Source organism: Clavelina lepadiformis, chromosome 1 (genome assembly GCF_947623445.1).
Source record: "Clavelina lepadiformis chromosome 1, kaClaLepa1.1, whole genome shotgun sequence".
Classification (NCBI taxonomy): Eukaryota; Metazoa; Chordata; class Ascidiacea; order Aplousobranchia; family Clavelinidae; genus Clavelina; species Clavelina lepadiformis.
Genome location: NC_135240.1, coordinates 6,579,468 through 6,605,932, shown reverse-complemented (window position 1 = coordinate 6,605,932; position 26,465 = coordinate 6,579,468). Strand labels below are relative to the sequence as shown.

Below are 26,465 nucleotides of genomic sequence, written 5' to 3'. Positions count from 1 at the left end.
GAGTTTAAGTTAAGTTTTCCCTGAATCATCGCATAGATTTTGATTTGATATGACAGCGACATTTGACAGCGATATAGAAGTTTTATGGATAAATATTTCAATAAAAGCTTTTTACACATAAACTGCACTTTTTAATAAACGTGGGTGGTGGCGTGGCTTCGTTTGTTTACTGCCACTCATATTTGGCGGCTTTCTTTCATGACCATGCTATAAAAAGATAGTTCAAGTTTGAGAAGCAGCAAGAAATTAATCTCATTAGGCAGATTAAAAGTCGTAATAGGTTAGTTTTTGGCAAATTTAAACTCGTAGTTTAAAAAATCTGTCGCCGGATCGTCTCCCCGCAACTTAACTAAGACCCCACCGTAGGTCCAAAGGGGTCATGTCAAGCGTAGAACTTTGTTTTGACAAATTTTTGTTAATGCTTGACGCCTCTTTGCAGTTGGACCTTAAACCTGTGAAATGTCATATTTATGTCACGACTTTGACCTGTTTGGATATTGTGGTTGAAATTTGCTGATGAATTTTAGGTCAAAGTACGTTTTTAGTTCTAGGTACAGAGGGTCTGGGTTGGAAAATCACTGAAAGAATGCTCAACTGTTGAATGCAAAAACAAATCGAACAATTTCCAAAATTAATCGTCTGCACATATTTAACATTAACAACGTGCGGGAATTAAGTGCTTTTAAAACGTTGCGCTCGTCTGTTTGTGCTTTATTTTTTGAATTTCTCGTGTAATCGGATTTGATTTCACTTCCGTAAAAATCTTCTGTGGCTACGCAATGGAAGTTCTCAATCACTGTGCACAGTAATGTATTACATAACACTATAACATGTTACGTAACACTTGAATCAATTATTTCGCCGTTGGTTATAATATAATATACTGATGCTGCGGGGTTATGCGATATACTGGGGGTAAACTCAGTTTAACAAGCAAGGAAAAAGAAATCCTAAAAACAGGTTAAAAATTTCAGAAAAGTGACGCGTTACTGACCTCTAGTGCATGCCTCCCTTAAGAATTTCATACAATTTTTGCTTCCAGCGAGTCTGTAGTAACATGATTTTCGTTAACCACAAAATAAGTTAGTAGGTAATATAGTTCGATTTGTTTTCTGTTTCCGTTTTCGATGTAATTAACAAATTCATCAGCATAAGTACATCAGTCAAATTGCAAGTTATTATTAAGCCATGTTAAATGTCTGTCAACAAATCAGCTGTTTTTAGTTTAAGTCTGACAGTTTCTGAAAAGTTTTAATGTATTTTTTTCATAAAAACCAAAACTTTCAAATAGATGGTGATGTCTCTTTATCGACAAATTGGGCACATCACGCGTACACGAGCCGATAACGTGATAGTGACGTCACAACGGCGTTGAGTTACAGAGTAAAGTTATAAATAGGTACGGAATTTGGTCACTCAACGCTTATTTGACCTTGCTTAAACTGCGCTGTCGTCAATCCAGTTCAGAATACGTTAAGTTGTCGTGACGTGATGTTTTGCTGTTAAATGATTAATGCGTTTAGGGGATGCGTTATGAATGTTTAGTGCAAAAAAACGCCGGTAGAAACATAAGGCTAAGAATTTTAAGTCTACTTGTGACCGTGCTAGATCTACTAACTAACAAAACATTCTGAAAAAACTGCACTTATCCCGTGGTTGTTATGGAAAGTCGCAAAATGTGTCACTCGGTTAGACGGATAAGTTGAAATGATAACACATCCATATATTTTCTAAAGTAAGGCTGACAAAAAACAACTGCATCGTTGCCTGAATCACGTATCTACTGCGTATCATCTGCGAATCACGTACGCTCCTGTATTGAATAACAGAGTAAGGCAGTATTTCCTGAAACTTTCACGCGTGTTTATAACGAGCGAAGCTTCGTGGGATTCAGCAGTTAAAAACTATCGATTCCTACCCTGCTGTACCGACATGTTTGCGATGACCGAGGAAAGCCTTATCGATTTGCGTTTGTTGACAAGCTAGTACAGATAACAGGCCAAGAAAGGCTGTTCAGTTTATAGAATTTGAAGGTCGTCACAACACTTGTGGCGGTCATTTCTAAGACTTCTTACTCAGGTATTTACAGTTGTTGACAGCAAAGTGGAAATCTTAGATATAAAGACTGGATTTTGAGACTCAGGAACGCTATTAGGCGATAGTGGCTAGCTGTAATATCAGACTTCACAACTCCTATATACGATGATGGCAGTGGACATAGTGAAAAGAATGCTAAATGTTGTTTAGTTTAGACGTGTGGGGACTTGTTACTCGTACGGAGCAAATAAATTCTAAAGCAATGAAACTTCTACAAATCTACGTGATTTAATTTACACTGGAAGAGTTCAGCTGCTGCACTACAGCATTGAATGAGTTTGCGCACATTTGCTTTGTTAAGTAACAAGCGCACATTATTAAGTCATAAAAGCGCTTGTAACCAATTCCCAAGTGAAAAGGAATTGAATTGAAATAATAAGCTGCGGAACTAACTGTGTGTTTTGTTGAAATTTGTTTCAGAGATTTGTTAGTTTTGTGTAGAAAGGTAGATCATAGCCTAAGCATGTCAGTACATCTCAGCGACGCCCAGAAGAAAGAGCTTACAGAAATCGCGAAGAGAATTGTACGCGATGGAAGAGGTATTCTTGCAGCTGACGAGTCGTCCGGTACCATTGGAAAGAGATTCGATACAATCGGAGTTGAAAACGTTGAGGAAAACCGCAGGCAGTACAGAAGCTTGCTAATGTCATGCGATCAATCCGTGAAGGATTCGATCGGGGGTGTTATTCTCTACCACGAGACCCTCTACCAAAAAGATGACAGCGGAAAGCTTCTACGTGACTTCCTTAAAGAAAGAGGCATAGCTGTTGGCATTAAAGTCGACAAAGGTGTTGTGAAGTTGATGGGAACCAAGGACGAAACAACTACGCAAGGCCTGGACGGGCTGGGCGAGCGCTGCGCCCAGTACAAGGCGGATGGATGTGACTTTGCCAAGTGGAGATGCGTGCTGAAAATCACCGACAGCACCCCGTCTCAGCTCGCTATCGACGAAAATGCGAACGTGCTGGCTCGTTACGCCAGTATCTGCCAGATGAACGGTATCGTTCCTATTGTGGAGCCGGAAATTTTGCCGGACGGTAACCACACCTTGGAAAAGTGCCAGGAAGTGACAGAAAAGGTCGTTGCCGCTTGTTACAAGGCCCTAAGTGATCATCACGTGTACCTAGAAGGCACCCTGCTCAAACCGAACATGGTCACTGCCGGACACGACTGCCCTACGAAGTACACCCCGGAACAAGTTGCCATGGCAACCCTGACCGCTTTACGTCGCACCGTACCGCCGGCCATGCCAGGGGTCACTTTTCTTTCTGGAGGTCAGTCAGAGACCTCGGCCACCCAGCACTTGAATGCCATTAACGCAGCGGACGTACTTCGGCCGTGGGCTCTTACGTTCTCGTACGGTCGAGCCTTGCAAGCGTCGGTGTTGAAAGCTTGGCAAGGCAAGGCTGGCAACGTAGCAGCTGCGCAGAAGGTATTGCTCCATCGTGCTAAGATGAATCGTCTTGCCGCGCAAGGAAAATACAACACGTCCATGGAAGGCTCGGGGTCCGCAGACAACCAATCCCTTCACGTTGCCAACCATCAGTATTAGAAGATGTGTCGTAGCGTCATGTGCTTAAATTACGTATGCGTGCTTATTTAACCTGTGCAAGTATTGTGGCCTGCTACTGCTCATGTATAGCTGTACTAAATAGTATCACACAACTGTTATCGGTTTTCTTAATCTCTACGTGTTTCAACTTTCATAGCATGAACGTATAAAACAGTACCTGCATTATTCTATGCCGAGCTTAAAATAGCTATTTAACCGGAAGTCGACCGCAAAGCTAGTCCACGCTTTAAGCCATATTAATTTTTTTGACCTCTTAGCCAATCTTGTGCGCTCGGTTTTAATCCGCTGAGCAATTTTCGTCAGTTGCACGTCCATGCACACGAGGTAATGTTGTATAAATAGTACAAACGAGGGGTTCAGGCGGCCCAAAGCATATTACAGCACTGCAAACACGATTTCTAGTTTGGTAGCTGATACCGCAACAGTACAAGACGAAGTTAGCTGGAGGCGAACCGATTAATCACAAGTTCCCGCAGCGTGTTATATTATAGGTTTGAGAGATCCGCCAATTTAGACATAATAACTGAACACTAATGAGCTACATGACCGCTTCCGGGCCAGTGTACCGGAAGCACATACAGTCTCTATAACGCCATTGTGTGTCGTTTGAAATTCTTGAGAGGTTTAAGCAAGAAACCATAACGGTGGACATATTGGTGTACGGCCGAGACTTTTCGAGTTGCCCTCCCGCTATGACTACCAAGCCAAAGCCCTGACTACGCTCGTCATTGTCGAAAGGCCATTAAATTAAGTTAGCCACAACAACCGTTAGCCCAATGTCATTAAGAGACTGGTAAAGTGCTTCGAATAAACATTTCTCGTTGTTTGACTTGCGTAATAACTACGGCAGACAAAAAGTATTGTAAATAAACGCCGTATTTGATATTTTGGAATGCGTATGAAATTTGTTTTAAGACGGAAAATGTCAATAACTGGGCCGAAAAGCGGAATTTTTTCGTGACATGGCTATTTTATAAATTATACACATAGGTCAATAAAATTTTGTGTCTAAATCATTTAAAAGAAAAAAAATTAGGTCTACCAGTTGATTGGAATAATTACAGTTATACTTTAAGTGCGATTAATGCATGTTACGTGCGCGCTAATTGCTTTTATTGTAACCATTTGTTAATTAGAGATTTCAACGCTTCCAATCAAGCGCCATAAATTTAAAATGAATGAATTTGTTTATTTTTATAATGTGCCATATTTCTTGGAAATCATTTTGTTAGCGTAAACAAATGCTTTACTACATTTTAGTTGTAAGTAAATTTTCAGCAAAATAAACAACTCCGCGACTTCAAATTATATAGGCCTTTTATGGTGTGATTATAATACTGTATATAGTTTACGGCACGAGCTATGGTTAATCGTTTATAAGTTTATAAATGATTACTTACCTGTTTATAGGAATACAAAATATATTAAAGCATATCTTATGCAAAAGCATTACCACCAACGATGCAATATAGACAGGAAAATACGAAACCCTATGGTACTAAATGACTAATCACTCACCGGAAGTTGGGTATTTGAAGCTTTTCAATGTTTGGAAGTTGCCTTTGACTTCCCAGGATGAATCAACGCAAAGAAGAGATTCGCTCTGGATGGTCATTCAGTCAGTTTAAATTTGAATCTTTTTTTAAATAAATAACTAGAATAAATATACCTATACGATGGAGACAAGAAACAAGTTTAGTTTGTTATTAAGCCTAATCAAAACTTGAATTTTGTGAAGAATTTTATAGAAAGAAACCTCGTGAAATGTTTTTGTCTATTTAAAAGTTTATCTATTCATACCTGGCAGTTTTACTTGCAATAATAATACTTACGTGTAATAACCTTTGTATGTAGGCCTACTGTCCTGTTACGAATGAGACTATGCTGTCTATTAAAATTTCACAAAATTAATCTGCATTGATTCAGAAAACTTGTAAATTTAACAATTTAAAAAAAAATAACACGGCCCATTCCCGTAAATTAAAAAATTTAATCCTTTTTCTTTTCATTCCCCTGTCAAGCCACGATTAAAGTTTGAAAACTGAAGTTCGACTTTGTACTGTGGCTTCTTATAAAACGCTCAGACACGTGAAGAAAAAAAACGAAAATTTTTGCACGAAGACCAGATATTTGCTGCAAAACTTAGTCGAAAAAAATCGTCTTCGCAACCTGTCTTGATGGTGATGTTTGTATGTGTACGGCACGGTGTAAAGCCGATCGTTACATCGTAATAATGCATTTCTCCCGAACTGAATTCCACATATTTTACTTGAGCCGTACATATATCAGTCTTGAGCCCTGTGTAAGCAAACACGAGAAGCCGCACATTCCAGGAAAATTTGCACTAATCAAATTTGTTCTTAAGCAATAAGTATCAGTTACAGAATCGGATCGTGTTAGGTTGCGCATCACTCATTGCGGTCAAGATCAAATGTCACCTGAAACGTTAACAGTGAGCTGGTTAAATTTCTAATTAACTGTAAGTTACTCCGAAATGCAACACAAAAATTGATCTTTGCATTAACCTTTTAGTATTTGTATAATATAAGCAAAGTTCTATTTGTGGAAAGTTATGTAAAGTTTGTTATTTTTGGTTGCCGAGTTCGATTAGCTAAGAACGCAACGTCAAGCTCATTCATTCCTTCATTTTATTTTTCGTCTTTAATGTGGGGGACGAAACAGTTGTGCTGACGCAGGTGGTCGCAAACGTATTAGTAGTTATTGACAATAATTTCCACAAATTGGACAGGCAAATGTGACAAGGCCTCTAGGGAAAAAACGTGCATTAAGGACCAATAAGAGAAATTAAAGAAGTTATTAGCGTCAGCACGGCCACCAACCAATAACTGCTGCAATAACTGGCTTCGCTCTGCCCAGTCGTCAGCTTTCATAGAGTTGTATTATTTGAATCATAACTAAACGAATTTTTTTTAATTACTAACATCATTTAGTTGCAAACATTGGCGTTTGATAACCGTAATTTAACCTATAGCCGTAGACTATAAACTCTAAATTAGTTGTTTTTCAATTTAAAATTCTGCTTATGCTTGGTGACATTTTGTCTAAAAACATGTTTATGTTTTGATAAATCATGAAACTCTGTAACAAACGCACAGTTGTAGCTTAAATGAGTGCTCGAACTTAAAAAACTAAAAACCACGTCATAAAAAGCTCTGACGTAAAGCTTCTTAAAAATACGGAATGTAATGGATGACTTATGGGTAAGCGGGTTCCTCTGGAATAGCAACCATGTGAAATATACAAACATACTTACCTGATACTTTTGAATTGAAAATAAATCATAAAATCAAATTTTAAACATAATATTTACAACTGAACCAATTTAAAAATGTTACCACACAAGGACATCAGATAAAATCTTTCTTCAAATTAACTCAAATATCACATACCAAGTTTACACTTTATTTTGACTGTCAATCCCCTTTGCTTCTTCATTGTTTTTTATTTGTGCGCTGTTTCATCATTTTGCTGATATCGATTTTTAGACATCTCATGACTGTTGTGTACATCCAAAATCCAGGGGATGTTTTTTCAGTTTTTCATGGTGTTTTGTTTTTGTTTTTGGTGTGCAAATATGGTAACGAATAACCTACGTAGACATGGGTAGGCTGAACCTGAACTAGATAAAATGCTTAGTCGTTGCTAATGAACCAAAACGTACAGCAACCACAAAATAAAATCAGTCCCAACAACCAAGGGTTATAGTGAAATCAGTAGCCCGTTTTTTCTTAGATTGTTAGCCTACTGCTGTGTTATGCTTATATAACATCTCATCAGTACACATCATTAGTGTCGATAATTTTTACAATATTTTTTTCAACAAAATTACTAAATTATCCGTATGGTCAAAGCTTAACGTTCATGGAAGTGAACGCCTTGGATGAAAGTTGTTAAAGTATCGGTATAGGCCTTTGCGTACGTACAGAGGTGATGGGCAGTCGGTACCAGTACTTGGCAAAAAATGTACCAACGGTGCCGGTATTCGGTACTATTTCTAAAAAGTAGTTAGGTACTTTGTCGGTACCGGTACTTCTTGTGTAAAAGATGCTGCTGCAAATGTAATGTTTGCCGCTTTAGCCTTCGGTAAAGGTTACTCCAGGTCAAACATATGTGACGTTAATCGCTTGCAATTTTACTTGACAAGTTGACATTTCTAGATTCAAAAAGATCAATAGTTTCTAAAATTAGTATTGAGGATTAATTAACATGTTTATTCGAAAACATGTGAGCATGTGTTTTATTTTGCTATAACCACAACGGTTAGCATCGTTACTTTCGCTCCGCACAGTTAATGGCGAAAAATAAACAATACAAACATACTTGTTAAAAGTTTGAAATTACCTCGTGAAAAGTACCGAGTACCAGGACCCACTGAAATTTCTTGAAATAAGTAATTCGGTACTTTTTTTTTCAAAAGGAAAAAGTACCGATGGTACCGGTATCAGCACTGAAAAAGTACCGCAGTACTTTCACCTATGTGTATATACAGAAAAATACAGTACCTACAGAAAAATTATATCATAGGCCGAAGCTATACTTGTAGCAGCAAAATGCAAATTGTTGAAAGTGAAAGTGTTTCTGAGTTCTTCAAATATTTAAAAATCTAGTGTAAACTGATCTTTGAGAAGGTTATGAAGGTTCCTTTTCTGCATTTGGTTGCCACTTTTCAAAATTAACATAACAGATAAAAGCGATTATGACGTCATATTTTTCTGGTATCTCTTAACTTCTGATGATTTGGTCATAAAAGCCTTTATGTGGAATTGCAAAAATACAATGAACAGATTTGTCAGCTCATGCATGGTGGGATTTTGTACCAGCCTAAGCCTGAATTTGCGTCACTTTTGCTTTCAAGTTTAAACCATGTCAACATGATTGATGCAGCCTCACCCATTTTAATTCTAGGCTCTCTATATATCGGTATTTCTTTCTGTCTTTACTGATGTTGACGAACAATAAGATCAGCTGTTCCCATGCACACAGAAACAGAGCCAAGCCAACTTCCTATTGGCTGTGTTGGTAGCTGTACACTGTACAGCTTTACTTTGCTACTATCTAACCGTACCATATACTGCCCAGAATGCAGAGTATAGTCGTTTTCAGCAAGATCTTGAGTGTACCAAACAACCTAAAATGACAAGTGCAGTGTGCAAAAATGCTCAGACGCAATGCCCTACTGGAAAGTTTGCTTTGTATGCTCTAGATAAATGTGCTAATAAATGAAATGTCAAAATTTGCACCACCCCAGCGTAGTACTTATAATATAGAATATAGCCTAGGGAAAAACGGCAATCCTGTACCAGAAAATTGGTGCATAAGTCAATTATGTTAACCTTAGGCCTACCCTTCTCTGCAAATCAGTTGTCAGGTTGTATAGTAGTAACATAAGACAAAACTAGACTTCATTATTATTTCATTGCTTAATTTGATTTTGATCATTTCATCGATCTGATTCTTATCGTATATATATCTATATCTACCATGAAGATGTCAAAAATTTGTGCTCAAACAATAGCGGCAAGTGTCTGTGATAGAGACTGTTTCTGTTAACAAAATGAGATTTAATGCATTGGAACTGAAGCAGTTTGCACTTTCATCGCAAGCTCATTGCATTAAAGAAGGTCTTTTAAGTCTCCGTGAAAAAGAAGGGAAACTTTGGAATAAAACAGACGGTAGATCAATTGTTTATTCTTTATTGCTATGTATATGCATTCTAACTGCAAATGTAAAACTGTAAATTTTTATTGCAGTTCTAACAGAAAGGTGGTTTCGTTTGATTGGAAACCTTTTATTTTATATGAAAGGAAAAACAAAGGTACAGACATTATTAATTTTATTGTGATGCTTACAAATTTTCATTTGTGTTTAAGTAATTGTATCAGGGATGGGTAGATACAAACCCAAACCCGAGATTTGCTGAAAACACCACTATAGTATTACTTATAACTTGATTGACTTTGATGAAAAGTGATGATCTGGTTTCCTGGCTAAATTGCAAATTTCTTACAATGAAGGTTATTTACCTAATGATTTTGCTCTCTTTATTGCCAATTTCAACATTATTTTTTTGATAATGTACCTATGTCGTGTTACAAGCAAGATTTGTATGAAATTTTATGGTTTGATGCTGATACAAACATGATTTGGGATTCATTCGCGTCAACCTCCATGATATTCGGGTTTGTGCGAATCCGAATATTGTGTCTCGAACGTCCCTAAGTTGTGCTATGCTTGCGTAAATACTGTTTTTAAAATGGATTTTTGTTTATTTCTTTATTATTTAGTCCTCAGAACCATTTGGGGTTTTTGTCCTGGAAAAGTTTACTGTGCGGCCAGAAGAAGAATATAGTTTTGTATTGGGTAAGTTCAGGAACAACACCAGCAGTAAATTACTGCTGTACTTAATTCACCTAGTCAGCCTATAAGGATATTATATGGACATATTGACTATTACCGATATATCTTGTCGACAATGACAGAACATCTTACAATGTCAATTATTACATGTCATTGCATTGGTTATGTTATAGTAAGCATTTTCCAACACAAATGAAAACTAAAGAGGTAAGGTAAAGAGGTCCAAATATTTGCTTAATTCCCAAAAACAAAATCTATATGTGTCTATACATACCAGCATGTTAGTTGTTTATGAAGTATGGCTTCTGGAGATTACTGGTTTTAGTTTTAATAAAATCAATGCATTGATTTTAGAATTTGAAGGTGCTGAAGAGACAGTTTACTTTCTTGCCAGTGGTCAAGCAGAAGCCAGCGCTTGGATAAAAGCATTGAAGGACGCCAGTTACACCCATTTAAAGCAAAAGTACCAAGACCTACAAAAAGAAGCACGGCGGCTACAGGCACAAGTATGGCTGAAATATTTTCTTTGCTCGGTTGCATAGACTTGCTGCCTCATCAAATTTTTGATTACGTGATTTAGTGTTTCCTGTCTTTGCTATAGAACCAGTACATATGGTGGTAGTTTAGGTTAGTGTATTGATTATAATTATTATTTATCCAGTTGAACCCATATATATTCCCAATCTAATTACTATCTAGTTTCAATCCGTGTTTCAGTGTTCATAGCAAAGCTATGATATCTGATCCATTCTGAGGCATTTTGCAGCTGCACTTCATCTTTTAATAATTCTCTACAATAGTTGATGGATTAATTACTTGTGATTTAGACTTCATTATATTGGATACTGGCATCTTAACACTTTTTCGAGTCATGTAACATAGCAATGTACTTCTAGGATAAACATATTTTGAATCAAGTTTACAAGCAATCTTAAGTAAAACAGAAATTTCTTTATATCAGTTTGAGTTATATTTTTGATGTGGCTGTTGGACAATTCATTGGCCAAGCAGCATAAAATTTTTCATAGTTAATGTTGTTGTTCATCAATTTGAAGCCATTTTGAAATGTTTGTACGCTTTGGAACGCACGTAGTTTGCGTAATTTTAGTTTGCTAACTTAGCATTAGCCGGTGTCGGACTTTACACTCATTTTACTAACGCTAACACTCAATCGTTTAATTCAGGTTGAGCTACTTTAATTTGTGTCCACTTGTGTGCAATCAGAGGAATCTTTGTTGATCTTTTTTAAATAAGTCTCAAATTTTGTCAAGACAATGGCCAAGGTATTACTTCTCAGTATCCATTAATATTCTCCAAATGTAACGTAATTAAACGGTTTTAGTTCTGTAATTTCAGTTTTATTTGAAATGGTAGTTATTTAACAACTTTAGTAACCAAATGATAGCAACGATATACAGTATTTGAATTCGGTGATAGAGCTACTTACATTGCAGACAATTGCTTTGCAGATAATTACTGCTACTGCATTGGAACTCTCACTAAGATGTTCAGATTTAGTTTGCCAAGATGCCAAAACTGGACAATCAACAATGATAAGTGGTATATTTATCTTGTTTACTTTTTCCAGACATTGTGTAATGTAGTGCATAATATAAATAAAAGCAGGCCATTAAAAACTGCATTTTCTTGACTGGAAAAGTTCCTGAATGTTGACGTGAATAATTGTTAAGTCAGAAGCACCGTGTGGTATGTGCCAAATCAAAAAAATATTGCTTTTACGAGAATACAAATAACAGATTCATTGTTGCAAATCTGACTTTACCAACTTCACTCATTGCTCTTCATCAATGTTTCTGATCTGCAAAAGAAATCATGCTTAAAGTTGTCAGTTCATTCACGTATATAATAGAAATCAACTTGCTTTTTGCTTATTTGGAATTTAGAAAATATGCACAAAGATTTCACTGTTTTTTAATGTCTACTAAAAAGGTTGAAATTTCAATGTTTTATTCTCTTAATATTTAAGTAAAGGTTTTAACTCAAACTTGGCTGCAAGTTTTTGACTCGTGAGAATAGCAAAAATGGCCAATATTTAATATTTCTGTTTGGTTTTACTCACCGTGTAACTAATGGGTAACTGCTCATTAATAAGTCCTTGAATAATTGATTAGATTAATTCCTTTTCGCAGTGCGATACACATCTCCTAATCATGGGTTTTGGACTCAACATTCACAAACTGACGTGGTTGAGAACACGTCGCAACCAAATTATCTTCAAACTATTAACTTCTATTCAAATGATAAAATTGAGGAAATGTCCAAACTACATTTCATTGTCTACCGGATCAAAAACCCACACACCGACAATGTATGTTCCAGTGATTTTCATGTTGTTTATTTTCATTACCTGCATAAAATATGCTGAGAAATCAGATTGATTAGTTCAAGGCTTTCATTTATTGCACACAGGTTGATGAACTGGGCTCTTGCATTTGTTTTGTTGGTGACCTGGTAAAACACAAAGAAGAATTCACTTTTGACCTTCAGTAAGCGAATTTAGTTTTTGTTTATTTCCCATCTTCCTCGTCAAGCACTTTTGTAGTTTAATTGCAAGAAAGTTTATATATTTTTCGGAGTGAATTTCTCTGTGTGCAGAAAGAATGGTGAATATGCCGGACGCCTTCACATTCTTGTCATTGAACAGAAAGTCATTCGTAACAAGAAGAATGCGTCAGGAAAGGTAATTTGAAGTCCTAACCTTGCCAATGTTGATTTTTATGTGTAATTCGTCAGTGGTAAGCATAATTTACGAATATTCTCTTTTATGAAACTGATCAAGTGATGTTCATACGTTTCCGAACAATGTAGTCTAGTGTTTAAGATCATCAAGTATATTTGTCAGATAATGACATTCTCTTATTCATTTGTTATGGTTATTCCTAGGACTAGTGGTAAAAATGTTTGTTTGGTTTTGTTCACGAGATGGCGTCACTGGATCACAGCTTCAGTAGGTTATTACATAAAAAGCCGCGTAAAAAGTAAAATAAATTAATTTAAACTGCTAACATTGATACTCATTGCCATTCCACGTGGAAAGAGCCTGAGGAGACCAATGGCTCGCCGCTTTGGTGTATTTTGGGATCAACAGTCATATTGAAAGTTACAAAAAACTTTTATGCCACTGCACTTCTGACAGGCCGGGGTGTTAGTCGACTGTTTTACTCCATGAGAGTTGTACAGAACAAACTCGACAGACTAAACCGCCCTGCTGCATCTTGATCAGTAAATGTCTACAACTCTGCGCAAATTGAGTCCTAGTTTTAAACGTATAGTGAAAAGTTGTCCTAACATAATTTGCTTGGCACCAGACCATGTAGCCTAGTAAATAACCTTCATGATTGCTGCCTAGAATTACCTCCCATTACTCGTTACAAATCCCGATGCCTCAAAAATACAGAGTATTAACAAGAATCTACCGAATTGCCGGCGTGAGTGACACGGTGAATTCGAGTTACAAATACAGCTGCTTATGTTTGAAGTGATTCTGCAACGTTTAGTTCTTGAAGAGCGTCCACTCGAAATAGCTCGTCAAACATAATCCGGCAAGCACCACCAGGTCACGCGTAAAAAGTTTTGTTTGCGTTTGGCGCCCACAAAAATCCGTCAACCCGTTGTCTTTGTTACATTACCTTGTCATCTGGTCATAGCTTCCCTCATTTGCCTTCGTAGACAGTTTTCACTTTTAAATCGCTTCGTTTGTAGGCAGTTTGTAGGGGGTTTGAGTATCAAGTGCGGCATTGTTATTCACTTCTTTTAAATTAAGCAAAGACAGCCCACCCGCTTCTCACAACACGGTTATCAATCGCACAGTAAATATCTTTCCGTTACAAGTTGCAATACAACGAAGTTCCCAATTGTCACTCTACTATAGGGGCATATAGCTGAAGACTTGCGTCATATAACTTGAAATAACTCACCAACGCACTTATGACTTGTATGATACTCGTCAGTCTGCGGTATGATATGACGTGACTTCTTTTCCTGGCCGTAATCAAAAATTTGACGTAATGAGAGTTTCACAGACATTCAAATTTCCTGTCCTTGACACCCAGAAAGAAACTGGTTGTAATGCTTTCGGACTAAATGGAAGCGATCTACATTTTAAGTCGCACGTATAAGTACTTTGTTGTTTTTGAGAAATTCTCGCTGCAGATTCTACCCAAAAGTAAGCAATTGTGTGGGACGGCGTAAGCAGGTTCACGATTTATAGAGTTGTAATAATGCGTCAGTAGAACCGCAATTGAAGTACAAGTACTTGATACAACCCGATTGAACCCGTAGTGGTTGTGTGGTGCGTAGAACTGTGAGACAAAACATGAGTTAACTGATGAAGCAGCCATGTTAGCAAATAGTTTATGACGATTATTACCGTTAATCGGGAGTAGCAGAAAGTGTTACAGATATGGAATACAACCTAGTCATAAAGTAATACAGACAGTGGATACGTAGACACACTGGAAAGCCGATTTTATTTCCTTATGCTGAAGAATGCAATTCCATATTTAAGAAAATAAGTATTGATTTGATTAGTCAAATACTAGCCTATGAAATCATCTTTGCTATTTTCAGCCCACGGCAATTTTAACCTGTCTACCCTGCTTTGTTTGTTTTCAACTTAATTTGGTTCTAATCTAATTTATAATCGAGCGTAAAAGGATTTTAGTTTTGTTGCGATGTCTGCTCTTATTTCGGATGTTTTTTCATAAGAAACCTTAAAATTACTTAGAATAACCGTCTGAAATGATTCATTGCGTCAGAGCTTTCACAACAATTAGGAAAATGCCGCCTACTCAGATTAGTAACGTCACAATCAGCGAGGGCAAACGTTTATGTGGTTAGTTTAATCATTTCATGTCATACTTATGTGTAGTCATAGTCACTGCGATAGATATAGAGAAACTGAGTTTTTAATTTGTAGAGATAGTTCGTTTTGATCAAGATTTTATTTTCGAATTGTTGTCGTTCACAAGTGAGATAGCAAGTTAAGTAGAACACCATCTGCTTTCAGCTTCTTGGCTATTTTTCCTGGTATTTTTCAAACAACGAGTTAGTTGACCACTTGTTCGGAAATTGTATTGTGAAGCAGTCGTTTTTTTAGAACCGGATGCAATTTATGCTTGTGCGCCAGACACTTTTAGTTAACTTAGAATGTGCGATGATTATGATAATAACAGTTTCATTCACAGAAGATGCGCGCATTTTTCTTGTTTCCAGATTATCTCCCGTTAAGTTAAAAGCAGACTGCAGGTTGTTTCTAGACAAAAAACCTTCTGTTTACTGAATTTTCTTTTTAATTCAAACGTCACGTATACTGTTTTGTATCTGGTAATCAGTGAATCTTTCATCGCTTTTTGTCAATTTCAAGAACCATTACCTCATAGTGACGTACTTGCTCGTTAATAAAACGCTTTCTTTCTTTGAAGTAATTGTGTTGTATTTCCAACGAACGTGTTTCCTTAACTGCCTGAATTCTTGTTTTTGGACAATCGATTCGCACGGTAACCCAGCCTATGTGATGATATAACTTGATACTATGGTAACTTGTCACACAATCATGTGTCGCGTCATTTGCAGATGGCTGCATTTTCGTCCGTGACTGTCAAACGTGCTGTGTGCTCATTAAACAACAAAAAATAACAGTTGCACGTTCATCAAGACTGGAGACGGTGATTGCTAATTGTGCAGCGTACTAGACATTAGGTTTGATTTCATGCTGTCACGATTTCGCCGGAAAAAGGCTGCGTTCAAAGCTATTTTCACTGTTTATTGTCAACCTAATTTAAATTTTATAACATTATAATTTAAATCTATCTTCTAAACTAGATCTAGCTCCAATCAAACCTTAAATAGCGGAAATCAACTTTTTGCATCCCCATTCTTCAAACCTATCTATCTTGAACAACAGACTGCGTGACCTACATGTTACAGTGAAATGGTCACTTGATTTATTTTAAGCGGTTATCAGTTGCAAAGAGTCATGTTTAATGCACAGGCTCAGATACATAATAGTAATATGCTTAATATTATTAATCTCATCCCGTTTAGAAAGAGAGGTTTAGGTTTATTTGATTAACTTGTTTGTTTTAAATATATTTACACAAAGGCTGGTAATTGTCATACCAGTAGGCTGTGGACTTTAAACCTATATTAAGGGTCTAAATTGCACTTTTTTGTGTATAAAACCCGGTAGGGATCACTACAGCAGAACAATCAGAACTGAAAAAAATTTTTAGGGGAGACTGTACCAGTTGTTTTTACTGCAATGCCGTCTAAAACCAAAAAGAAATCTTCCACTAACAACTATCTGGTGGAAAGGTCAGATGAATTGAGAGCAGATGTAAATGCAAATGGACTGTCGAAGGTGTGGGTGAAACTGTACCGTCTCACAGAAATTTTATCATTGTAACGGCCATTGTGAATTGTTCAGCACTAACATATCATCATTTTTACTATTAACTTAGTCTGGAAAACATTTGGAAGTATAATTTTATAAGTTGGTTGCCACCATGTAATATGTAAATAGCATTAAATAGCTTTTAACATTAAGTAAATAACTGCTTTATTTTTAGGTTTTATCAAACTAATGTGTGGTAGTTTCACTTATGTAGACTGTGCATATATGCAGGTTAGATTTATACATGATTCTGTAGCGTATAAGTGGTGACCTATCAGCTATTGTATGTAGAGTGAGCTACATGTCTGTTAGAATTAAGTATAACCTTCGAACGCAGAATATGCAAATACGTCATAATTCCTAGCATAGATTATGTTTGTTTTTGCATTGTTAAGCTGGAGAAGATATTAATTGCAAGGAAGCCCAAAATAAACGTGAGCTTTCACGATCTATTTATGTTTCGCCCTATGTCTATAACTCTATATCGCTAGGCACCGCTTTATTACTTTATTATCAAGTAATACTTCCTGCTTGGTTCGAAAGCAGCAGAAAGTTGTAAATACGATAGTGGCTTAGGCAATTTACCACGCTGTTGTGTACTGAAGTTTTACAAGAAACTTAATTTTCATATTTTATGTGATTACAAAGGGCACTCATGTCAGATAAATATCACACCATGTTATGAAGTAAGTTGAGTTAGATGAAAGGAATAATATGAATGCAGTGAATTTAAGAATCCTTGAAGTTATTAAATTATAGACCAGAGAGATTCAGTCAAAGAAATTTATGCTGTGGATGAGTTTGGGTTTTGCCATTCTGGTAGACTAAGTTTCTTCACAATTTATTAAAAATAAGGTGAACTTTGTAAGACTGACAGAGAAAAAGAGAAACCTATGGTCAAAAAGTGTTAGATAATGGAAAACGATTCGAGCATTAATGATGACATTCGGTTTAAAACTCTTTCACGTTCACCATCATCAGACTGCAATGCAATGTTGCCTAATACCATGCAATCAACTTTTTATGTAAGCTTCCTTCAATCAAGCGTCTGATTCATCAAAGATATACAACTCTGTTATTTGGTGTACCGCTGGATTTGACTTTCCTTGCCTGCATTTTATCTTATATTTATTGTATATAACATTTCTGTTGTTGGCAGTGATTTTTTACCTGTTTATTTCAAGTTTAAATTTAACTGAAATGAAGTTAATTATTGCAGTGGCATAGTGATTGACTGGCCGGAAAACAGAACAATAGGATTGCACATTAGGATTAATTATGATGGGTGTTAGGCTGTAATTTTAGAGCAAAATTATTTATTGGTTTGTTTTCATGCAGACCATTGTTCCCGTTGCTGCGTCTCTTTTGGAAAGTGTGAAACCCCAGAATGAACGAAACAAGCAATTTGGCACGTACAACACAAGTGCATTACTTCAAACAAGTAAATAAGCTGTATTGCGTTAACTAACTCAGCCAAAGAAAACAAGTTGCACAGCAATAGAATTTGTAGATCTTTGAAAACAATTAATGAATCTTGTTCATCTCGAAAGCATTAGTTGTGCAATCTTTCCAATTTTTCAGTGTATAATGCCATAGTATCAAGAACATATCGCTTTCCGTTAACAAGAAGTGGACATGTCAGTGTGCAGGAGCTAATGTTGGAGAGCTGCCTTACTTATCATGTCCCCATCATATTCCTGTAAGTTTTCGTGTAAAAGAGATTTTAAATTTTAGGGTCTCGTATCTCAAATTATGCGAGTAATTTTCATATCTACACACTACATTTTCATATCATCACGGTACTTTAGCTACTAATAAGGCAGTAATCTCAAATATTTATTAAGAGTAAGAACATAGACACAGTCAAATTCAACGAAGTGGCAGCAGGTATCACCTAATTGTTTGTTGAGGACACACTTTCTATTACTCACAGGCAAATTTGTATTGACCAAGAGTCAAAGAGAATCTCTGCACTTGAATCCATTGGGAAGCTGACCGGTCACTGGGATGCAGTTCGTCAACGACAACTTGCAATCCATAGAAAGTACATTGAACGCTACGAATCAAGTTTAACTCACCTTCTGCAGCGTTACCATCGTAAGTAGATCTTTAAACACCTGTGCATGCGTATTACCATGGGTTGAGCCGCCTCTTTCCAACTACAAGATTTCTTTTCTGTTTTCTTATTATTTTACTTGTATTCCAGCTCCATATTTCAAGAAGAGTGCTGATAAAACGGCAGATGAGTTAAATTTTGTTCCCACCAACCTGCACCTGCAAAGAATGCGAGTAGCAAAAGAGGATGATTCAGCTGAGTAAGAGCTTTAAAATCATACGTCGTTATTTAAGCTCAGGTTACCCACAGAGATATGTTGAAACCAAACTTTACCATACTCTGGTTTCCGTGAAGTGTTTGTGTTGTTGTGACTATAATGTGTTTATGTTATGTTTCTTAACTTTTGCTCTTATGCCTCATGTTAACTGTATTTAACTTGGCCATGATAATTTTTTTTACTGATTGGACAATTAACTCTCAATTTAGAAATTTGTGCAGGTCAGAATCAAATGGTCCTCCCCCTCAAATTAGCTCTTTCCCAGTTTCCGGTAGAAAGTCGTGGTCAGAGTATGATGTGGTAACCGTTGGTGCAGCCACTACACATTCTTTACACTACAAACAAGGTGGTTTACTTGCTCTGCTTGCACGTACAGATGACAATGCAAAAAGGTTCATAAACTTCAGCAAAATTTGGGAAATATGATACTTCTTTTTGGGTTAGTCGTAATACCGCAAACTTTTTTCTACCATGTAGCAAAAAGGGTTTACCAATCCACCCCATTGCCCATTGTTTGCAACGCGGAATTTCGACAAATGACAACACTAAACTTATCACCCAAATCAAATGTCTTCAAGGCCAAGTGAGGTATCAAATTGAAAAACTGAAGACTCTGATTTCAAAACCACTTTCCGATTCAAAAGATGACGACGTTTATTCCACTGATAATGTTACTTCATCGCATGAAGCACTTGTTGCTCTTAGTCAAAAGGTATTCCATACTCATAATTTCTTTCAACATAGTTTATGCATTGTATACACCATTTGCATTTGTTTTAGAGCACATATGTATTTACCGATATATCGTTTACTTTCATATTTACTTTATTCTGTAATATTAGTATGCTATATCTGATAACAACATATGTTCCCCAGCCACAGTGTTTTCGTCTGATGGTTGATCTCTTTTCTGTGATTAAATAGAATTATTTCCGTCACCATATTATTACATTGATCTGTACTGCTATTGTTTTAGAACCCTTATAAAAATTCTTAAACTGTTTATTTTCTAACTTACTATGCATAGGTTTGTGAGCTGACAACGTTCACTGACAGTGTCGCGATTACGACAGCAGTCACCGTCCTTGCAGCAGCCCGGCCAGTCAGTAGGTCAATGTTTGATGATTACGTTCGTAAAAACCCACCAACTCATACTCAAGACCTTCAAGGCGCAGGACCAAGCGTCTCAGGAGGTGGTGAAGAAAGCCAAGTTTCATTTCAGAGGTTGAAAAGTTTTGCCGAAAGTGAATCATCCGTGGAATCATTATGGGTGAGGTTTATGAATGGAATTTTTGCCTTCGTACACCTGTCCGAAAACAACTCTTGTTGTGCTAATCGCTAATCAATTTTGTTTGAATTATCATTATTACAATCAACGTTCCCTCTAATTTTTCACGAGTTTGAGCAAACACAATAACTCCCTGAGCGGTCCCTTGGACCACTGTGAGCAACATCAGACGTGCCACGTGCGCACTGTGGCCATTATTATGCCTTTATTTTATTTTTAATTCAGGTTGGATTTTTTTCTTGTGCGCAGCACAGATTTTCTGTGCGCGGAGACCGTGTCAGCAGTGCGCATTTGCGCACGCGCGCAGCTTAGAGGGAACATTGATTACAATTATCATTAATGGTAATTGCGTAAAGGATATCATAGAGTGTGTTGCTTCTTGTAGAATTAAGTGAAGTAAAGATTTTCCTCAGCCCGAGGTTAAATATTCTGATGCCTTGGATAAGTAGTTTCTGCTCAAAATTTGTTGAAAATGATGCTCCTTGTGTCTCTTATTGCCTTTGGAGCCTGATTGGTCCCAGATTGAAAGGCTTTCAGTTGTCCATTTTGATTCCTGTTTCATACTTATCAATTTCAAGTACGGTAGCAAATCAACCTTAAAAATTTTCCCTTTGCCTTTAGGAGGAAATTAATCTGTGCACCAAGTCCACTCTGGCTGATGTGGTGAAGTCGGTGCACGGCATTATCACTCCGAACCTGGAAGAAAATTTCTTAAGGGGCGAAGGTGAGTATATCTGTGCTTGATCTCTTTTTGATTAAAGCGACACAAAATACCGAAATAGTGTGGGTATTGTGTAGAATCAGATTAAGATTAACATAATTCATGAATTTACAAAGAAGAGTTGTTTTTTTTCAGTGTCAAGTGATAATGAATTCAGCAAAGCGAAGCAGGATCTAGCGTCACTACAGGAGTTGGTCGACAAAATATCCAGTGAAAGTTTGCTAGCTTTGACCTTTCAAAACCTGACTAGTGATGACTTGAGATCAGATCCTGATCTCACATACAGAAGAAATGCCGTCTTTTCACAAGCAGTAAGTCTATTTCTGCTCCAACTGGTATGTGAAAGCATTACACACTCTCACTCATGAGAGTATGGATTGAAGCTTCTTGTACCTTGGCTCTTTAGTTTCTTAAGTTCTATCAGAAATTTTACATCGCTTTAAAAATTTCTTCGAATGTTTCTTAATTTATCAAAATATTGATTTAATTTAAACAAAAGCTCTCTCTACATAGACCAAATAAGCTATTTTCAGTCAAGAAAACAACAGACTTTGAGTTAATTGCAAACTTTTATACATGTTCAAACGATATTTTTTATGTTGTGTTCAAAATCAGTGCAACAAACGAATTGTGCGAAGTGTAATTAATAAACAGCACTATATTAACTTTGAATTGACCAAGTACTTGAGTTTTCTTTGTTTTCTGGAAAGAGGCTTCTGCAGTTTCTTATAAAGATTTTCTTTCAAAATAATGAGCGTGATTAAGATAAATATATTGTATTTGATTCCTTTGCTGCAACTATTCGCACTACAGGAGAAGTGTTGGGTTTCAACGTAATTAAATCTATGAATTCGTATAACTCTGTAGCCCATATATCTTTGTATAATCAGTATAACAAATAGCGGCATATGTATGATTGCTTTAATGATGACCAGTGACCGACAAATTTGTTGTGCTTTCAGCTGGGCATGTGCGTTGGTGGCGTGTCGACCTTAATAGCCTCATCAGTAGATGATGATCTCAAGCTGCACCAGTTTGCTGAGGTCGGCATTTTTCTGCAGGTTGAATCATTACTCAGCACTTACGGCAATGAGTTAGGGATGCTACAGGTGTGTGCTTGCATTTTACAATCATTGCTGGAAACTTATGAGTTATTATTGCTGGAAACTTTTATTACGATTCTACATTTGTTAATTCTTCAAAATTAACTTATTGAGCCGTGAAACCTTTAAAAATTGATGATTTCTTTGTTTTTTTTTATTATGTAGTTAAATTAGTAAACGAGGGAATACTTGGAAAATCCTGCATGTAGCTTCCTGAAAATTAGCTGGTTTGGTTTGGTGAAAATTAGCCTTAAAATTATGGGTTAAGCTTTGTTAGGCTGTAACTTGGTGAAATGCGTGCAAAATCAATGATCTCGAGCCTCTGTACTGGCCCTCCAAAGAATTTTTGGGTAAAATTCCAAATTTGGTCATTATTCACAGCCATTTTAAGTACGCGTCATGAAACTTTGGAACACATTTTTAGGGCAATTTCATGGCTAAGAAACGACACCAGTCATATTAGACTTTAATTGGTCCAACAGAATTTTTTAATCTGTGACGGTTATGTCTAAAAGTTTCATAGAAATCACAATATTAAAGGTTTGATGGGAATTTATGATTTGTTTGGTTTGTGCTGTTCTTTATGTAAGTATGTTGAGTTATTCACTGTGAATAAATCATATTTTGCAAACATGTCACGTAATCATCATCAAATAATAATAATAACGTCATCATATTTTGCACTAAATTTCATTCCTATTTTTTGCTCCAATTAACAAGGTATTCGCATATTTTCACAGGACTACACAGTTGGAGTCATGGATTTGTTAAACGTCACTTTCAAATGTGTGCGGGCCTCGAAACAGCCTTCCAGAATCAACCTGTCGAGTGGAAATGTCCCAAATGAATTTTACCTACCCACGCTGCATGGCAGTATTGATGCATTAACAGTGAGGTAAGTTAACTCAAATAGGGGGGAAGAAAAAAGTAATCTCACGTAATCCATGTGAATACTCTTGAAAAATATTCTTGAAACTAAAACTATCACTGTACCAATATCTAACTTCATGTGCTTTTTAATCAAACAAGATTTTTTACCTCAGTGTATGCATTTACAAATGGTACCATAGTTTTTATCCTAGTTTAATATTTTATATTTGACTTTGTCATCACAGTTTGCAATTTGACGATGATTCTTTTGCCAAGTTGCCTTCCAATTTACAGAGTGGCAGACTTATTAAGGTATATTTTACTCAGTGTGCAGTCTTGAGTCTTGGCGCGATCCATCTGTTTCAGATAGCTTAAACATATGTGAATCCTTACCCTAACCCCAATGACGGAATCATTCCATACTCCATAATGAACTCCTAATAAAACTTTTTGGAAATTTTACCCAATACCAGTTCTTGAACTATCGCAACTATTTGAAAATGACGGAGTTATTAAGAAATCCTAATTTTTTTGCTGTCATCTTTCCTGTAGTAAAATAATCTTGATATAGATATTCTTCATCCAGTTTCAAATATTCATTGAGGCTTGCTGGTATGAACTTACAAAGCATAGTTGAGATATTGTACCAAGTGTCATTATTCACACCATTAACAACAGTGCGAAATGTATATGGTGCGGCACATGGCCATGCTCTCTTTATTTTTTCAGATCCATCCTGTTATTTACAATGTCGGGATCAATGAGGAACAAACTTTGGCAGAAAAATTTGGGACAACCGCTTTGCAGGACTATCTCAACCTGGAAGCTTTATCCAGGACATTGCAATACTATGATCTAGTATGAACTGACTTCAGATTATATGATTAGAGCTTGTATAAGCAGTGATTTCTTTTACTCAAAATTATTCAAAGTGAACGAATTTGTGTCAAATTTTCAATTAGGTCCGCGACAATTGTCCATCCAGCATTTCTGAAAAGCTTCGAAATGCAAATTCATTTCTAAATGAAATTTCGAGGCCTTCTCAAGATCGAAGAAAATCATCATCACCATTTCCCCAATTCAGTGAACAGCGCCCACTGATGGATTTGCTTAATTCTCTGAGCGTCAGCGTGAAGAGCAAGAAAAATAAAAACGTGGAAATTCTACAACTCTCGGCGGAGGTGAGTAATTTCTACCCGCAGGCACTGCTGCGATTTCAATCTTTAACTTCTTTGCTAGCTTCGTCTTTAACCAGCTCAAATCTTGTAGTCAGTCCGACTAGGCTTGACAAAATGCTTCAGTGTAATAGATAATTATGGTTCGCATTCATTTGGTTATAATCTTCACGTGTGAATTGGAAGTAAATTGTGGCAAGTTTTCGTCAACGCAGATTTAAGTCCAGACCCCAAAACTAGGGCACAGCCAGGTCGCCTCGTCGCTACGCCAAATACTGCATAAATATTCAACACAACCACTTTTCACAGTCCATAAAACTTTAAAGGGACTTTATAAATTTTGAAAGTGGATAGAACAAACCACCGATAAAATTAATACAGTTAACACGCATTCTTTGGTCCCCTGGGATCTCCGAACTGCCAATAGGTGCTTAATGGCTGAATGATGCTCTTTATGATGCTGGTTTAGCACTTTGGTTGCGTATCAACTGTTTTAATGCAATTTGCTACATTTTAAATACTTGTTAAACTTTATCAACAGTTCTCAGTAGGTTTCAAATCATAGGAAGCTTTCAGGTCGAAAGCTCTTTGAACTTTTAAGTTTAGCACATGCAATGGCAATTAGGTTGACTTCAAACTTAAACCTTGTTTAGATTTGTCGCCGTATGAATGGCGTGCGAGTGACCAGTTGCAAAAGTGCCAAGGACAGGACAGCGATGTCGGTTACGCTTGAACAAGCACGCGTTCTGGTTAGTGAACACGGAATGGAAAGCAAGGTATTCCCGCAAGCTTTGGCCTGCATGAGGAGGTTAGTATGAAAACTGGCCGGCATTGGAACCTTTTTAACGTTTAGTTTGAAATTATGCTGTTATTGCGTATGTAAGGTATTGTGGTTTGATAAAATTCAATAGGTTATGCTAAGACAGTTACTGATCAGGTTGAAATCTATAGTTAGAATGTTGCGTATTTGTGTTTTTGCGGACAGCCAAGGAACGCGCCGCGAAAATACTGCCAAGAACACGGGCAATCGAAGATACGCGTTCACGTCCGTCCAGCTGATGACTTTTCCCAAGTTATATAAACCACCTGATGGCACTTACGGGAAAAATGAAAGTTGACAATTCTGTTTGGAAATTTGAGATTTTGTCTGACAGTTCGCTACTAGCGTCCATTTTCGTATGTTTCTGTCCGTTGAGTTCGTTGTTGTAGTATCCCTGTAAAAACTATTTGTTATAGCCTGTAGTTGTACATTAATTAAGTGGTAGGTAGTAGGGTGCGTGTACGTTACTACTTATTAAATGTATATATCGAACTGATTTGAAATTTGATTATATCTGCTTTACAACTTCAATTCCAATCATACATTTCATAGAAGTCATTTAACTTAGAAATCAGTTGGCTAGTGCGTTGGCGTTTATAACGTTAAAAGTTAGCTAATTTGTACTTTTGCGCAATATATTTCATGATATGCACATACGCACTTGTCCTCACAGTCGCCATCGTCTTTGTATTTGTGCTAAATTGATTTATTCCGTTCCACTTATTACTTATATGTATATATTTCTGTTTTGGCTATTTTCTAATATCTATGTAATTAAACTAAATGTGTCCAGTAGTTTTCAAAGTTAAGAGCTAGCAGTCAGGGCGCAAGAGAAATGTGGGACAGACAGCTGCAAACCCAAACAAACATCCTACCAGAATTTGATTATCATCACTATAGCATCGTTTTAACGGCTGTGGTCCCAGTACATGCGGTGTTGGCCGGTAGTTCCCCGTGATAGCTTCCTCCATTTCGCCTCATCATTAGCATCGTCTCGAGACAAACCACAATCAATTATGTCTCTCTCAACTACATACAACCATCTCTTTCTTAATTTTCCTCTATTACGTTTCACATCCAAGCACTTTCTCACCCAGTCCACTTCTTCAGAACATCCATCTCGGTCTTTCGAAAAACATCACGTGCTGCTTCAATTCGCATTCTCTCTCGCAGTGATATATTTTAACAATGTTCCCTCACAGATAAGCCACTCATCTTCCGCGTCATTCTTATTTTATAAAACCCTACCATCTGCTCAAATTCCATTGCACAAGTCTCACTCCCACACAACATTGCACTTTTTCTGCAAGTTGCGTACACGTTAAGTTTCAAGGACACCTTCCTTCCAAGTAAGAAATCCAGACAACTCTTCAAACTTAGTCCATGCGCACTGCATTGCCTTATTAGAGATTATACGCCACAACTACTGTACCAGAAATTGAATCCGAGTAAATAATCACCGCATTTGTGATGCCATTTGATGAAGGTCTTCACCTTTCGTTGCTTTGCAGTTGATGTCATTCGCAGAGTCTCAGTTGATGAGTATAATGTAGCCTACAAAGTTGCAGTTTATTCTTCCTCTGTAACGAGGCAATAGCAAACCAGCACTGAAAATGACTTTCTGGGAGTGAAAAGTATTCAAGACCTTTAAGACTCATCAACTATTGCTCAAGAACTCACATTCAACCACGT

The 26,465-nt window shown here is 36.9% G+C and overlaps 2 protein-coding genes across 4 annotated transcripts; both read left to right on the top strand.

Annotated features, from left to right (window-relative positions):
• The first annotated feature begins 2,466 nt into the window (after positions 1-2,466).
• Positions 2,467-3,835, top strand: LOC143465018 (fructose-bisphosphate aldolase C-like). Its single transcript, XM_076963135.1, has one exon. It carries the CDS (start codon positions 2,561-2,563, stop codon positions 3,647-3,649), a length of 1,089 nt encoding a protein of 362 aa, XP_076819250.1. The 5' UTR covers positions 2,467-2,560; the 3' UTR covers positions 3,650-3,835.
• A 6,670-nt stretch (positions 3,836-10,505) lies between these two features.
• LOC143452672 (inositol polyphosphate-4-phosphatase type I A-like) lies at positions 10,506-25,568 on the top strand. Of its 3 annotated transcripts, XM_076953728.1 has the most exons (22): positions 10,506-10,554; positions 11,233-11,331; positions 11,518-11,608; positions 12,199-12,377; positions 12,479-12,555; positions 12,665-12,749; positions 17,802-17,904; positions 18,045-18,162; positions 18,397-18,560; positions 18,670-18,778; positions 19,018-19,188; positions 19,274-19,508; positions 19,824-20,066; positions 20,706-20,808; positions 20,941-21,116; positions 21,768-21,914; positions 22,649-22,803; positions 23,024-23,090; positions 23,508-23,636; positions 23,741-23,959; positions 24,607-24,761; positions 24,939-25,568. In XM_076953728.1, exons 2-22 carry the CDS (start codon positions 11,323-11,325, stop codon positions 25,069-25,071), a joined length of 2,868 nt encoding a protein of 955 aa, XP_076809843.1. In that variant the 5' UTR covers positions 10,506-10,554; positions 11,233-11,322; the 3' UTR covers positions 25,072-25,568. The 3 variants fall into 3 exon arrangements, with proteins under 3 accessions (XP_076809843.1, XP_076809856.1, XP_076809850.1); XM_076953741.1 differs by lacking the exons at positions 10,506-10,554; positions 11,233-11,331; positions 11,518-11,608; ... (1 more) ...; positions 12,479-12,555; positions 12,665-12,749 and adding an exon at positions 15,941-16,430; XM_076953735.1 differs by lacking the exons at positions 10,506-10,554; positions 11,233-11,331; positions 11,518-11,608; ... (1 more) ...; positions 12,479-12,555; positions 12,665-12,749 and adding an exon at positions 16,551-17,488.
• Positions 25,569-26,465: the final 897 nt, after the last annotated feature.